General features: G+C 42.6%; 1 protein-coding gene across 1 annotated transcript in view; it reads right to left on the reverse strand.

Annotated features, from left to right (window-relative positions):
* Positions 1-10,585, reverse strand: part of gucy1a2 (guanylate cyclase 1, soluble, alpha 2) — a 36,352-nt gene extending 25,767 nt beyond the window's left edge. Inside the window, exons 1-3 of the mRNA XM_010893740.3 lie at positions 9,767-10,585; positions 3,962-4,023; positions 591-718 (exon numbers count right to left, since the gene is read on the reverse strand). Of these exons, the coding sequence (XP_010892042.1) occupies positions 591-718; positions 3,962-4,023; positions 9,767-10,003 (427 nt within the window). The 5' untranslated portion in view covers positions 10,004-10,585. The remainder of the gene's footprint in view (positions 1-590; positions 719-3,961; positions 4,024-9,766) is intronic.
* Positions 10,586-17,212: the final 6,627 nt, after the last annotated feature.

The following is a 17,212-nucleotide window of genomic DNA, read 5'->3' on the forward strand; positions in this document are numbered from 1 at the left end:
TAGAAAGCAGATGGGAAGGACCCAGACATGGAGGAGGACAGAGGAGAGAGACAAGCAGAGGGTTGGTGGATTTGTTTTCTTTTTTTTCAGAGTTGCAGGGAGACTCTCTTTTCCTGATTAGAAGTAAATGCAGCCGTAGTTCCCATTAGGGCATGTGGAGATGTTTCTTTTTGTTTCGAAGTGCAGCCCAATAATCATCTCAGCGTATGCACCCATAAGCAGTATAAGTTACACACGCACGCACACACACACACACACACACACACACACACACACACACACACACTCTTACACACTTGGACATAAGTCAAACCATTAAACAGACGCCTATACATAAAAAGTGCACACTGTTCGTTTGAAAGCAGAGTTAGCAGAGAGCATTAATCAAACTCCTTTAAATGTGCACACACAGACAGTAGGCACAGACTGAGCAGAGGGCATAAATCAAAGTCTTGAAAAGCACACGTTTGCGTATGATGAGCACAAAGTAAGTGGGCAGCATAAATGACATTCAAGGTTATTCTGCCAACATACAATTCTGCCATTCTACGTAGAGGGGTGACACACACATATCAAAGAGTAATACTGACCCTGCAGTGTAGCCATGTACTGTAGCATTCCTGAGACGTCTGCCTCTTCTCCCGAGCCAGAATCATCCACCAACGGGCACTTCTCCATACTAACACTTTTCTTTTCTTGTTTACCATCCTCTCTGCACCTTTAAGACACAAACACAAACACTGAATTAAAGAGAGATGTAACAGTTCAGAAAATAGATCATTGCTGGTTTGCTTCAACCAATGGAGTGAGCTCACGCCTGTGCCGAATCAAGATTCAACGTTTGTCCAGGTCCACAGAATGTCGGGCTGACCGCCCAGTAGGGGGTAACAATGAGCACTTTTATATGTAGGATGTGTTGTGTGTGGCGGATGGGCCTAAACCCCTTCAGCTCTGTTGGTCAAATGCATAATTCCAGTGCTAGGCAGACATTTATACTGCCCAATGAGGGTTAGTGGGCATTGTGACAATGTTTTGCATTGTAATATACAACATTTCCTTAAAATATCTGCATGGTAAGATAGCCTTTTACAAAAGGTGCTTGCCAGAAATACGTTTTGGTGCATAGAAAAAGTCTACAACTGGAAAACAGTCTCTCACATCGATGTCACTAAGACCGGCAATCTTTCCTCAAACAGTGGCGAGGGAAATCCCTTTTCTTGGTCTCAAAAATGTTACACAGTTCACTCCATTTCTGTTCAAATGTGAAAAAAAGCATTAAACCCTGAATAGTGTGGGGACTTATTCTGCTATTTAATTAGCTTTTCAGAATTCAAAGTATAATTTAAAAAAAAAAATTGTAAGCTATTTGACAAAAAGTGGAAGTTTCACCATCATGGGCTGGGAGAATATGTGTGCTTTAATTCAGCGGACATTCACAAGATGGCAGAAAATTCAGGATGTCTCCTTTAACGCAGAATATACTTTGAGGTCGAAGGCACTAAATTCCGTTAGTGCAAAGTTAACATATGCAATGGTTTTAAGAGTTGTAGGACATGTTTCCTGAAATAATTATGGAAAATTATTTGATCTTACAATGAGGACTTTTAGTGTAATTGTGCATAAAAGCAGATTCTATAAAGATTTAATAAAATGAGTTATCCCTACCCATTTGGATTTGACAAATTAGGTTAGATTTGGTTATATCCAAGGCTTTGTGTGGGAAATGGTTTACCAGCGAAGAAAAATGTCCAACCCTGGCTCTCCCCTTTCAGTTGATGTGTACCCCCGTTTGTGTCAGAAATGGTTTAATATTTACAGAGATCTTAGTGACGTCTGTCTCATTAGCTACCCAACCTCTGCAAAAAGACCGTTATTGACGCATTCTGTTAATCCATTTACCGTAATGGCTTATATCGCCTGGTTCACAAGATTCTGCTAAATACAGTTAAAGAAAAATGGTTCAGCTAGCACAAACATAACGGAATCAAGCAACACATAATGACATGACCAAATTCAATCACGCTTGTGCGATGATAGACCCAAATGACAACAAGTAATTTCTTGTTGGGCTGCTTGGCAAAGAGACGTTAAAAAAAATCTTTCCACAAAATATTGTTTTCATTTTCGGCTTGCACAAAGTGTCCCAATTTACCAAAAGAATGTACCACAGTGACATCCAGATAGTTACTACCAACATAATTTATTTTGGTGTAGGCTGCTCTCCTTTAGAAAATATAATCAAGTGGAATAGAACAAATTTGCCACCTTTGCCTCCAACAGCTACTGGGTGAGGAAACGGCTGCCCAACGAGAATCAACAGTGAGAAGCACCTCCACACATGTCCATTGCACTGGTCTTTTACACAGGTTTGTCATTATGTAAGCTAATTGGAACACCACACTGGGATCCAGATGGTGAGCAATACTGCAAGTTATTGCACCCATGGAAATAAACATGAATTTCTCATACACGTTTAACACGCGTTTTGACACTGTTCGTTGTTGCTAGCCATCCTGAACTGTTAACTGGAAAGGGCTCATCAGTATAACTCACAGGATAACCCAAGTCTATTAGTCTAGACTCTCTACTCAACGTATAGCTACTTGATGTAAAAAATGTTGGCACCATGTGTGTCCATTTAGTTTCACCCTCTCTCAACTCAAACCTATTCAACCATAGATTTATTATTCCTTCTCACATAGGCATTTATCACCCCTTTACCCATACTGTAGACTTATATCATCCCTTTACCCATACTGTAGCCTTCTATCATCCCTTTACCCATACTGTAGACTTATATCATCCCTTTACCCATACTGTAGCCTTCTATCATCCCTTTACCCATACTGTAGACTTATATCATCCCTTTACCCATACTGTAGACTTATATCATCCCTTTACCCATACTGTAGACTTATATCATCCCTTTACCCATATTGTAGTCTTCTATCATCCTTTTACCCATACTGTAGCCTTCCATCATCCCTTTACCCATACTGTAGACTTCTATCATCCCTTTACCCATACTGTAGCCTTCTATCATCCCTTTACCCATACTGTAGACATCTATCATCCCTTTACCCATACTGTAGACATCTATCATCCCTTTACCCATACTGTTGACTTCTATCATCCCTTTACCCATATAGTAGCCTTCTATCATCCCTTTACCTACACTGTAGCCTTCTATCATCACTTCACCTACAGGAGTTTATTATCCTTTTATTTATTGACATTCATCCCTACCTGAATAACCATAATGTCAAAGGAAAATCACAATAACTTGTTGAAAAATGATAACATCTTATGCTCATACGTCAGATGCTCTGTATCTGTGTGTGCTCAGGTGTGTATGATTTTTTGTAACAGAGCAACAAAAACATACACACCTACACAGACAGTTATAATAAACTATTTCAAAACAAGGACACAGACAGTTTCACACAAAACACACGTTATGTAACTAATTAGTTAAATAGTTTTTCCATTTTATAAAAACCTGACCTGACTGTTACTAGAAACCATTACCCTCAGCGTCCTTATCCCAACTCTTTCTAAAGGTCTATAGCTACTCTACTGTACGTCACGTGACTCTCAAGGGCATTGACACACATTTAGCATTTTACTATCCTTCTGTGGACCATACCAATGATTCCCATTTAAAATCCTTTCCCCTCAAACCCTAACCTTAAACTGAAACTCAAATCCTAAAAACCAAACCCAAACTCTAACCCTAAATACAACCCCAACACCCATTGCAAACAATAACCTAAACCTAAACTCTAAGCTAAAAAATATAGCCTCTAAGCTACCTCTCACCAGCGAAAAGCAAATTGTTCCCACAAGGTCAACTTTTCCTAGCATTACTATCCTTGTAAGGGTTTTTGTTCACCATCTGGAGAGTAAAACATGTACACAGACAAACAGACACACACACACACACACACCACAGAGTCCTTACCTGATCTCCTTCTGTCTGTAGAACTCTAAGGTTCTCTGTAGAGACTGCTGAACCATCTGTGTCTGAAAGAAGAAAAAATGAATTTCAGTCAAAAATGTACAGTACAAAAATGTTAAAGTAAGGTACACTGTTGTGCTGGTTAGGGAAAATGTATGCACACATATGGTAGGTTTATTAGTCACATTTATTTTTCTTAATACGGCTTGCATATTTTCATTTGGACAATTGAGAGCAAGAGGACACATCTCCAGAGATGTGTACTATGATAAGGTTGTTAAATATACAGTGAACTAAACTCACCTAAAGGATTATTAGGAACACCATACTAATACTGTGTTTGACCCCCTTTCGCCTTCAGAACTGCCTTAATTCTACGTGACATTAATGCAACAAGGTGCTGAAAGCATTCTTTAGAAATGTTGGCCCATATTGATTGGATAGCATCTTGCAGTTGATGGAGATTTGTGATGCTCTATTGGGTTGAGATCTGGTGACTGTGGGGGCCATTTCAGTACAGTGAACTCTTGTCATGTTCAAGAAACCAAATTGAAATGATTCTAGCTTTGTGACATGGTGCATTATCCTGCTGGAAGTAGCCATCAGAGGATGGGTACATGGTGGTCATAAAGGGATGGACATAAAACAAGGCTCAGGTAGGCCGTGGCATTTAAACGATGCCCAATTGGCACTAAGGGGCCTAAAGTGTGCCAAGAAAACATCCCCCACATCATTACACCACCACCACCAGCCTGCACAGTGGTAACAAGGCATGATGGATCCATGTTCTCATTCTGTTTACGCCTAATTCTGACTCTACCATCTGAATGTCTCAACAGAAATCGAGACTCATCAGACCAGGCAACATTCTTCCAGTCTTCAACTGTCCAATTTTGGTGAGCTCGTGCAAATTGTAGCCTCTTTTCCTATTTGTAGTGGAGATGAGTGGTACCCGGTGGGGTCTTCTGCTGTTGTAGCCCATCCGCCTCAAGGTTGTGCGTGTTGTGGCTTCACAAATGCTTTGCTGCATACCTCGGTTGTAACAAGTGGATATTTCAATCAATGTTGCTCTTCTATCAGCTTGAATCAATGTCTTGTATTAAGTCTGCGACTGGTGTTTGGTAACATGAAGACCACGGAGGTGTCAACACACATCACGCTGGCCATCAGGAGGCAGGCAAATCTGAATAAACTGATCAGAGACATTAGGCATGCCATAAACTGTTTGGTACAGTAAAAACACAAAGTAATGATGTGTTAGCTCAGCAACTGCAACGACCAATGAAGATTCTACCTTGGATGACCAAACAATGCTCATGTTAATGAAGAAAAAAACACCTGTCTGACAAATCAGGAACACTCTCCAGGAAGTAGGCATTGATGTGTAGGCAGAGAATATTTTACCAGTCCAACTACAGTGGCTGGACTGCAAGGTGCAAAAACACTAGTTATGCTCAAAAACAGGATGGCCTAAAAGTGCCTGCAGAGTTCTGTACACAGGTATTGTGGACAGATTAAATAAAGATGTACCAGAGTGATGGAAAGAGGAAAGTGTGGAACAGTACCGGCATAACACCGGTTTTTGGAGCATGTATGGTAGCCGCTGGAATTGGCTTGTTTGTCTTCATTGATGATGTAACTGCTGACGGAAGCAGTAAAATGAATTCAGTGTACAGAAATATCTTGTCTGCTCAGATACAACCAAATGCCCCTAAACTCATTGGACAGTGCTTCATCATACAATAGGACAATTATCTCAAATACAGTGCCATAGTTACTAATACGTTTTACAGGGAAAAGAAGTGGACAGTTCTTGAATAGCCAAATCAATCTCTGTTCTGAATCCAATTCAGCATGTCTTTCGCATGCTGAAGAAAAGACGGAAGACAAAATGCCCCGAAATAATCAGTAACTAAAGATGGCTGCAGTACAGGCCTGGCAGAGAATCACCAGGGAAGATACCCAGCATCTGGGGATGTCTGAGTCACTGACTGATAGACATGCAAAGGACATGTGATCATGTACTAAACATGACTACTTTATTGTATGTAACATTAATCTGTCCAAATGGGAGGACTGTGTAGATAACTTACTGTCATTTCAAAATCGGAGGACTGTGTAGATAATGTACTGTCATTTCTAAATGGGAGGACTGTGTATATAACATACTGTCATTTCTAAATGGGAGGACTGTGTAGATAACGTACTGTCATTTCTAAATGGGAGGACTGTGTAGATAACGTACTGTCATTTCTAAATGGGAGGACTGTGTAGATAATGTACTGTCATTTCTAAATGGGAGGACTGTGTAGATAACGTACTGTCATTTGTAAATGGGAGGACTGTGTAGATAACGTACTGTCATTTGTAAATGGGAGGACTGTGTAGATAACACACGGTCATTTTTAAATGGGAGGACTGTGTAGATAACATGCTGTCATTTCTAAATGGGAGGAGTGTGTAGACAACATACTGTCATTTCTAAATGGGAGGAGTGTGTAAACAACATACTGTCTTTTCTAAATGGCTCACAATATACAGACTAAAAATACCCTCAAATTGAACCACACAGTAGTTCAATTCATATTACAAAGTAAATTCGAAAGTGCTGGACCACAAAGCCTATAAAACAAAACAATGTGTCACTGTCCAAATACTTCTGGAGCTCACTGTATATCTGAGGCCTGCATTTTAATCTAACCTCTAACGCTATAGAAACCTTTTAGCAATGTATTCCAATGCCATGAGATCTGTCTGGTATCACCCCACTACACCCTTCATCATCAGGCTCATCCAACATTGTACATAGTGTGTGTGTGACTCCCTGATTCTATGAGAGAGTGTTTAGCTTTGCTATTAATTTACAGAAAACACACACATCATCCACATACACACACAATCACACACACATATAAACTCACTATTACCATAAGCACTTTCAGCAAAGCAACAAACACATTGCCTGGAGCCTCAAATGTAAACCTTACGCTACACTATTGTCCGTTGTTTATTTGGGTACGAAACATTGTCCTCAGGATTTGATCATCTCTGGTTGTTTCTGTTCAGATCCTGACTCATTGTGGAAAATAACGTCTGAGGATGTGAAATAGCTTATGTCCGGAAGGGTTCAAGTAGTCAGGCAAGCAAACAAAATAACAAGCCCAAACTTCATTTTTTTAAGAACTGGAGGACAATTCTTCAAGGTGCTATTCCTTAATCAGCTTGCAGGCACCAACCCTTCACAAGGAGTTGCTACAGAGTGACCTGTCCCTCCCTCCCCTCCACCCAGACAGTGTTTGTCCATTCCTCCCCTCCACCCAGACAGTGTTTGTCCATTCCTCCCCTCCACCCAGACAGTGCTGTTCCATCCCTCCCCTCCACCCAGACAGTGTTTGTCCATTCCTCCCCTCCACCCAGACAGTGTTTGTCCATCCCTCCCCTCCACCCAGACAGTGCTGGTCCATCCCTCCCCTCCACCCAGACAGTGCTTGTCCATTCCTCCCCTCCACCCAGACAGTGTTTGTCCATTCCTCCCCTCCACCCAGACAGTGTTTGTCCATCCCTCCCCTCCACCCAGACAGTGCTTGTCCATCCCTCCCCTCCACCCAGACAGTGCTGGTCCATCCCTCCCCTCCACCCAGACAGTGCTTGTCCATCCCTCCCCTCCACCCAGACAGTGCTGGTCCATCCCTCCCCTCCACCCAGACAGTGCTGGTCCATCCCTCCCCTCCACCCAGACAGAGCTTGTCCATCCCTCCCCTCCACCCAGACAGTGCTGGTCCATCCCTCCCCTCCACCCAGACAGTGCTTGTCCATTCCTCCCCTCCACCCGGACAGTGCTTGTCCATTCCTCCCCTCCACCCAGACAGTGCTTGTCCATTCCTCCCCTCCACCCGGACAGTGCTGGTCCATCCCTCCCCTCCACCCAGACAGTGCTGGTCCATCCCTCCCCTCCACCCAGACAGTGTTTGTCCATTCCTCCCCTCCACCCGGACAGTGCTGGTCCATCCCTCCCCTCCACCCAGACAGTGCTGGTCCATCCCTCCCCTCCAACCGGACAGTGCTTGTCCATTCCTCCCCTCCACCCAGACAGTGCTTGTCCATTATGTAGCGGCCTTATTCAACTCTCGGCCCCCACCAGTGGTGGGACCAGGACTTGAACCAGAGCAGCAGTGACACATCTTCATAACGTTTCACAGCCAAAAGACAAAAGAAAGACATGCAGACAACACGGATCCATACAAACACACGCACATGCAATGGAAGGTGCATTGTCTTTTTAGCATACAGTCCCTCAGCTGTCTGATAGCGAATGTAGAGGGGAGCAAACGTCTTCTTAGACACTTGCACACATACCCACACACAAAGTCTCAATTAATGTTTTTTCCCCTCTCCACGTCCCTCTTCTCTCCCCTCCCCCTTCATCCATTTGCTTCCTCTGCCCTCCTTTTCGGTCTCTCCCTTCTCAAGCACTTCTCCTCTCACATATTTCTCCTTGAAGGTGGTGTGCATCTGTACAGCTTCATTTGTTAGGTTGGTGCAAACTACATGACACAGGAACATCTGCGTACTGTATGTCCCAGCGTCTCACAAGACACACACACAGACACACACACACGAACACACACACACAGACACACACACAAACACACACACACACACACACACACACACACACACAGACACATAGCCTTTGAAGACGAAGACCTACATGCCTTGCCTTTTGAACAGTCGCAGGTCACTCCACTAACCACCAACTCCCTAGGCATCAGAGCTAATCCATTTTACCCGCAAATCTGCCTAAACGTTTAACTGTGCCATCACAATTTTTTATGCAGGTGCACAAGTTGTGCGTAGAAATATTAAAGAATCTAGTTTCAAAAGCTGTATTATTTGTCATAGGGCACCAAAATGGATTTTCACACATTTAAATGTATCAACATAGACATTCTCCTGGTGAAATGGTCAGTGTACCGGCTGACAGTGTTGATGTGGGTGTATGTGTAGAGACAAGGGGAGGGTGGGTGTGTGTGTGTGTGTGTGTCAGGACCGTGAAGTGAACACCAAATACATGCTCTGTTCTCTCGGTCACGGTTGGCTGCGTTGTTAAGAGAGGTTTTCTCGTTGCTTGGAGGTTCAGAGAGAGGGCTGTTGTGACTGACGCAGAAGCTGTTCTATATGATGACTATCTGTTCTAAGCACGGAGGCACACATTCAGACCCAGAGACACACACGCAGTTTGACTGGATATCATTTATCTTTACATTTCAGAGATCTGTGGCGTCTCTACTCTGGCCAGGTAGTAGGAAGCTAGTAGGAAGTAGGTAGTAGGAAACACTTCCCTTAGACCAAGGAAATTAACAAACAGCAATATACTACACCAGGAAATCGTTCTCATCATTGTGCCATTCAAATTATGCTTTATAATAAATCTAGCTTCTAGGTCTCCTTTCTGTAACCTACACTGATCTGAAAACACAGCTGCAACATAGTTCTCACATCAGTAACCATGTACTACTACACACAGTAGACAAATACAGTCTGCTTTCAGTAGACAACACTCAGAACTCCTCATCAGCTAGTGTGGTTGTATGGAACAGGTCAACCCTACAAGCAATATAGCTCTCTCTTTCTCACAAATACGCACTCACACATATTCGCGCGCACTCGCACACACACACCCATACACACCATTGGTATTCTATAGTCATCTCTAGGTTGATAGCTCTTATATAACCACTCAGGTGATGCATGCAGAGGGGAAACAAATATAACGGAATAAATCTCTGTGTTTTCACTGTATCCTACCGTGGGTGACGTTAACCTCCTCAAGCTCTCCCCAAGCGAGTCCAGGTTAACGCGCTTTCGTCTGGTTGCCCGTTTCGGTGCCGAAGCGTCCTCGAACGGGCACGCGAGTTTCTCTACTGGACTCTTGCCGTTCCAGATGCGTGAAAAGGGACAGGAGTCTCCATCATCTCCGGGGCTCTCCAGGCATTCCGAACCCATCGAGCTGAACGACTCCGACGAGATCTTGCGCGAGGACATGCTGTTGTTTCTAAGCGCGAGAAGCCCGGGCGCGTGCGCGTGTGGCGGCGAAACAACACACGGCCACGGGGACTCATCAGATTCGCTCGCTTGGGAGAAACGGGGAGGCGCGCGCGCCGGTCATATATGACGGGGAAGAGTGGAGATAGCGAGAGCGACACTAAAGGCACGCGAACATTTAGAGAAAAAAATGTATTCCCCAAACCAAACTGCTCCCTCGACGGACTAAGAAGGGCACTAAAGTCACCTGCTGAATTTCATGTCTAACTGTCTACCGGTTTGCCATAGGTGTTTTCTTTAAAATCCAAGTTGGAAGTAATTTGCCTGCTGCGCACAGACCGCTCCACAATTACATCACATACAACTTCACGGCCTTTTGCCTTTCTGTGGGGTAGTCGTTATTTCATTAATTCCTATATCCTCTCACAAGGAATTGGCTTTATTCCTATCGTCTTCGGAGCGCGGGAAGCGGTGTATCCAGGCGCGAGATGGACCGGGAGATAGAGTGCTCACGCAGTCAGTCCGCAGTCAAACATCGGCTCGGGCCGCTGCCTGGTGGATTTCTATATCTGTACACTCTGTTGAAGCTCAACAGCATCGCTATTCTACCTCAATCCGCCACAGCCAATCAGATAAAATATCCGACTAAACCCTGCCCCCATCCCCCACCCCCACCTTCCTTATAATAAGAGAGAAATAATTCCAAGGATGTTATTGTGGTGCAGACACCTGAGATTACAAGCAGGAGAAACCATTAACATTTACAAGACCAAAACCAAGAATTTAAATTGGCTTGTAGTTGTTTTTCATTTGATATAAAATTATATATGATAGTTTCTTATATGCCACACATAACATATCAGCTATACATAGCAGACCAGCTGGTCCCCACTGCACTGCCAGCAGAATATATTTAAGCAATAAGACAGGAGGGGGTGTGATATATTGTCAGTATACCACGTCTAAGAACTGTTCTTAGACACAAGTGCTCTGGTCAAGGGTGTAGAATTATGACCCCCCCCCCTGGAAAAGAGTGAAAATCCTGGGATCCATTGACCTTGACCCCCCAATATACAATACAAACCTATGCCATTGACCATGGTATATTGGCTATATACCACAAACCCCTGAGATGCCTAACTGATATCTTAAACCTGTTACAAACGCAATTTGATTAATACAAATTGTATATTGGCCCTACACCACACTCACTCATGCCTTATACAGTGGGGAAAACGTATTTGATACACTGCCGATTTTGTAGGTTTTCCCACTTACAAAGCATGTAGAAGTCTGTCATTTTTATCATAGGTACTCTTCAACTGAGTGACAGAATTAAAAAATAATAATACAGAAAATCACATTGTATGATTTTTAAGTAATTAATTTGTTTTTCAGAAATACATCAGAAAAGCAGAATTTAATATTTAGTACAGAAACCTTTGTTTACAATTACAGAGATCATACGTTTCCTGTAGTTCTTGACCAGGTTTGCACACACTGCAGCAGGGATTTTGGCCCACTCCTCCATATAGACCTTCTCCAGATCCGTCAGGTTTCGGGTCTGTCGCTGGGCAATACGGACTTTCAGCTCCCTCCAAAGATGTTCTATTGGGTTCAGGTCTGTAGACTGGCTAGGCCACTCCAGGACCTTGAGATGCTTGTTACAAAGCCACTCCTTAGTTGCCCTGGCTGTGTGTTTCAGGTCGTTGTCATGCTGGAAGACCCAGCCACGACCCATTTTCAATGCTCTTACTGAGGGAAGGAGGTTGTTGGCCAAAATCTCGCAATATATGGCCCCATCCATCCTCCCCTCAATACAGTGCAGTCATCCTGTCCCCTTTGCAGAAAAGCATCCCCAAAGAATGATGTTTCCACCTCCATGCTTCACGGTTGGGATGGTGTTCTTGGGGTTGTACTCATCCTTCTTCGTCCTCCAAACATGGCGAGTGGAGGTTGGTGGGTGTCCCTTTGGTTGATCCCTGGCAATGTGGGTGGATTGATTTCCTGCCTGTTGGGCCCTGTCCGGGGCCTCCCCCGGGTAAGGCCACAGTGTCGCCGGACCCCCCCGTCTCAGTTCCAAAGTGTTACGCTGCTATATTATGGTGCTGGGGGATATGAGGAATGTCCCTTTCTAACTTTTCTCAGTCTCCTCCAGTTTTAAATTTTAGGAGGAGATGAGGTCCTGGTCCACACCTGCGGAGTACCTGGTTTGGGGGGCCCGTTGCTGTCCCTGTCCTTGTCCACCTGGTCATACTTTTGACCTAGTCTAGAATCAAATAGACTCTGGATTTAGCCCAGAGAAATGTATTTATTATTCTAATTGGACTCTTAATATCTCACCCGGCACAGCCAGAAGAGGACTTGTCACCCCTCTGAGCCTGGGTCCTCTCTAGGTTTCTTCCTAAAATTCGGCCTTCTTAGGGAGTTTTTCCTAGCCACTGAAATTCAACACTACTGTTGTTTGCTCCTTGGGGTTTAAGGCCGGGTGTCTCTGTAAAGCACTTTGTGGCAACTGCTGTAGTAAAGAAAAAAACTAAAAAAACTAAAAAGGGCTTTATAAATAAATTTGATTAAGTTTAGACCAAAAAGCTCTATTTTTGTCTCACAGACCACCTTCTCCCATTCCTCCTCTGTATCATCCAGATGGTCATTGGGAAACTTCAGACGGGCCTGGACATGCGCTGGCTTGAGCAGGGGGACCTTGCGTTGACTGCAGGACTTTACGGCGTAGTGTGTTACTAATGATTTTCTTTGAGACTGTGGTCCCAGCTCTCTTCAGGTCATTGACCAGGTCCTGCCGTGTAGTTCTGGGCTGATCCTTCACCTTCCTCATGATCATTGATGCCCCACAAAGTGAGATCTTGCATGGAGCCCCAGACCGAGGGAGATTGACCATCATCTTGAACTTCTTATAATTGCGCCAACAGTTGTTGCCTTCTCACCAAGCTGCTTGCCTATTGTCCTGTAGCCCATCCCAGCCTTGTGCTGGTCTACAATTATTATCCCTGACATCCTTACACAGCTCTCTGGTCTTGGCCATTGTGGAGAGGTTGGAGTCTGTTTGATTGAGTGTGTGGGCAGGTGTCTTTTATACACGTAACAAGTTCAAACAGGTGCAGTTAATACAGGCAATGAGTGGAGAACAGGAGGGCTTCTTAAAGAAAAACAGGTCTGTGAGAGCCGGAATTCTTACTGGTTGGTAGGTGATCAAATACTTATGTCATGCAATAAAATGCAAATTAATTATTTAAAAATCATACAATGTGATTTTCTGGATTTTTGTTTTAGATTCCGTGTCTCACAGTTGAAATGTACCTATGATGAAAATTACAGACCTCTACATGCTTTGTAAGTAGGAAAACCTGCAAAATCGTACAGTGTACCACTGTAACTTTCAAGACTACTCAAAACCACTGAGCTCAAAAAATAGTTTCTAGACTGAGCTGTTTCTTGCAGGCCAGGGCTGTAAATCACCAATAGTCCAGAGAGGATTTAGGCCACACAGCCTCCTTGAAGAGATTAAACTCTGGCCCTACAATAAACACAATATCAGGACATTTCGCTATTAGGCTCATTTAAATTGCTGAGCTGCATCTGGCAACAGGGTGGAATTCATGTCGAACACTAATGCTTGGGTGACCTTGACATGTTCTATGCCCATGCACCATGTCCTAACCCCCCATCCCCCACCCTGCCTGTGGCTGGAGACACACATTGAAGAAAACACACCATCAGGACGTAAATACAGTGCACTGCAAGTATCAACCCACTGGGCTTTTCCAACGTTTTTTTTGGAGGTTAAAAATTGTGATTTAATTGATTCAATAGTGCTTTTTCATGATTTATAATAAAAAAAAACGGAACTAAAATATGTTTATTAAATCATTTAAATACATTATAAAATATAGTAATGGCATTGTGTTTACCCCCTGTGTTTGGCAATCTTAAATTAGGTCAAACAAATTACATAGTTTAATGAGCTTAGTGTGAAACAATAAAGATTTACATGTATTGTTTTAATGACTACAATCTGTATACCATGTGTAAGGTCCTTCAGTCAAGAATTACATTTTAAACACTGATTAAACTGTAAAGACCAGAGAGACTGTTTGCAAATGTCATAAGGAAGGGCTTGATTGGCAGATGGCTAACGAATCAGACATTAAGTATCTCTAAGCATGGTCAAGTAAATTATTGTACAGTTAATGATGTTTTACACCACCCACACATACCAACGATAATCATTCTTCTCACGTTTGCATTTAGAGTAACAACCTGGGGAGCAATTATTGTTAACTCTCTTTCTCTGGGACACAATGACAGCTTGGGGATATGATCTATAAACCTTTCCGTTTAGATGCTTTAACTGATGAACTACCTCGCCCCCCACATGATGGTGATTAATTGGTGATATTAAAACAGCATCCTTGATGTAACAAGGCACAAATGTAATACTGCAAAAACATGTCAAATGTCTTGATGAAGGTGAAGGCTTTCTTTTGGCCAGATGTCCAAATAGCACATTGACATGGAGGTGCTCTGTGTAATTGGAATTTTGGAAATTTGGCAACCCCAAGATTTGACAAATTTCTGCAATTGTCCTTGGAGCAATGTTACCTGTCGATCATCCTCTTCACAGTGGGGACAACATCCCGTTGGGATGGCAGGTCTTTTTTTTTTTCACATACTGCCTAAAGGTCAACAACCCTTTGTCTCATTTAATTGGTTGTTCCTTGTGTGTTGGACCTTCCCTGTGTTGATTGATAAATAAGGTAGCTGGACTTGGAAAAATATATATTAATGGTTCTGGTTCACAAAAAATGTCTAGGGTTGCCAATATTCATGATACACATTTCTTGGATAATAATTTACCTCACTTAAAGGTTTGATCCATCTAATTTAGCATAAAATGAAGATGTTTTTTCATAGCATTATCTTTACCTGTAATTCTGGCGTGGACTGTATCCTGGTATTGCTGGTAGTATGGTAATATGTTTTCTTCAGATAGACAGAAACACTGAACGAGAGACAGAAAGAGAAAGACAACTGAGACACAGACACACAGATACAAACACAGAGCTAGAGATAGAGAGAAGAGGCAATGAGAGTTTTAGGATGCGACACACACTCACACACACACAGATCAGTAATTTCCTAGAGGTCACAATGATTCCTAAAACCTTTTTCTTTCAAGAGCAGTGTGCCCTTACCCTAATAAATTACAATGAAATAAGTCCCCTCTCCCTCTTCTCCCCACCCCCTGCACAATCACAGACACTCATGTAACCAGACAAACTCAAACTATAAAGCAATAAATCAACAACACTATGTAAAGGACATTCCATATTTGTCCTTGTGTGTGTGTGTGTGTGTGTGTGTGTACATAATATGTCCTCAGAGAAAATGTCAATTGTGTAATACCTAGGATTATAATTCAATGTAACATGAGGAGGTATTCATTAGGTTCAGAAATATGCCCCAAATGCATTTCCTGTGATCCAGAGGGAGCATTAACAGACCGTTGTGTGTGTGTGTGTGTGTGTCTGTTGTGAGACCCATGTCCCCTTGACCACACAGTGAATATGCCACTGATACAATATGCCTGTACAAAATCCAGATTAACAAGCAGTAGAAACAGGAATTTTAACAGTGAGATTTTCTGGAGATGGTAAGAGACAGTCTGTCATCCCAATGTACCAAAAAAAATAAACATTAACATTTCAAGTCAGTCAGAGGCACTCACTCTCACACACATCCAACAGTGAAGTTATTCCATCAGTCACATGGAATAAGTGGAGCTAGCGGAGATGGTGCATAAAGCGGCCCCAAGGTATCTACTGTTGAGTCATGCATGCACACAGGTGCCTCAAGTCATTGGGATGTACAGTACAGTATACTCCCATCTCACACTGACCTAGTTCAGACCGAGTGAAGGCCAGCTACCCTCATAGTAGATACCTACGTGTTGACTAATGCTCTGTCTGCTCCACTGTGTGTGTTTGTCTGTATGTGTGTGAACCGTAAAACCAAGAGCACGACTGTGTGTGGATTAAACTGTGTATAGATTTTATGTAGAGGAGGGAGTAAGAAAGACTTTTGTGTAATGTTTACTTAAAATTGTACATGGGTTAATCTTACATTGGGTTTTACTTTTGTTATTTATTATAGCTTTTCTATTTACAATTTGGCAATGTAAACAAATATTTCCCATGCCAATTAAGCCCTTGAAATTAAGATCTTCTGCATTTACAATGGCCTCCTGCCACACTCTAAGGGACAGCCACTGGTACAATATTAAACCTATAGGCCACTTGTTTTTTAATGCCATGCCTCCCCTCATCACGATCGTTGTTGTAGTAGCTGTTAATATGAATACCATTCCCACTATTGTCAGTATTATTGGCTTACTGCCATTGATCTGACCACTGTTATTTTATGCACTGTATATTTTGCCAATGTAAGTAACCTAACTTTCCATGTCAATGAATTCTATTGACGTGAAATGGACATGAACAATGTGAGCCAGAGAGAGAGAGGGACAGAGAGCTAGGTCTCTCAACAGACCGTGAAAAAAACATCTAGGGTCTGAACGATAAGAGCAGCTACTTGGTCATGGGGGCTGTTTACCCAGATGTAAATGTGCCTTTCTGCATGCTTGCATGCATTTGGCAGTGAGCTTGCAAGTTACTTTAATTATTGATTCATTGATTTTAGTTCTGTCATATACTAATTGGTGCCCAGCCTGAATGCGCTTATAAGACACAATGCAGACTGTCTGTTCTTGGTAAAATAGACTGACAGAAGTGTGTCAAAAAATGCTACAATGTCTTCAAAAAGTATTCAGACCCATTACACGTCTCCATATTCTGTTATGTTTTAGAGTTAACATGAAAAAAATCCTTTGTGCCAGTTTGTTGAAATTATCTCATATAAGCATTATGACCCTCTTCAATGACACTCAAACTGACCATCCTTCAGGTGTCTCTAGAACATGTTGTCCACCGATGGCAAATTACATTGATTAGACATGATTAAAAAAGGCCCACACCTGTCTATATGAAATGTCACACTTCATAGATCATGTTAGAGCAACTTCACAGGATCACAGTTGGCTTTAAGAGAAGTGAACACACGCAAAACATGATTGTAAGAAAATAAGGGGACAAATTACATTTAAGGAGATATTTGATTTAAATAAGTGAAATA

The sequence above is a fragment of the Esox lucius genome, chromosome 1 (genome assembly GCF_011004845.1).
Source record: "Esox lucius isolate fEsoLuc1 chromosome 1, fEsoLuc1.pri, whole genome shotgun sequence".
Lineage (NCBI taxonomy): Eukaryota > Metazoa > Chordata > Actinopteri > Esociformes > Esocidae > Esox > Esox lucius.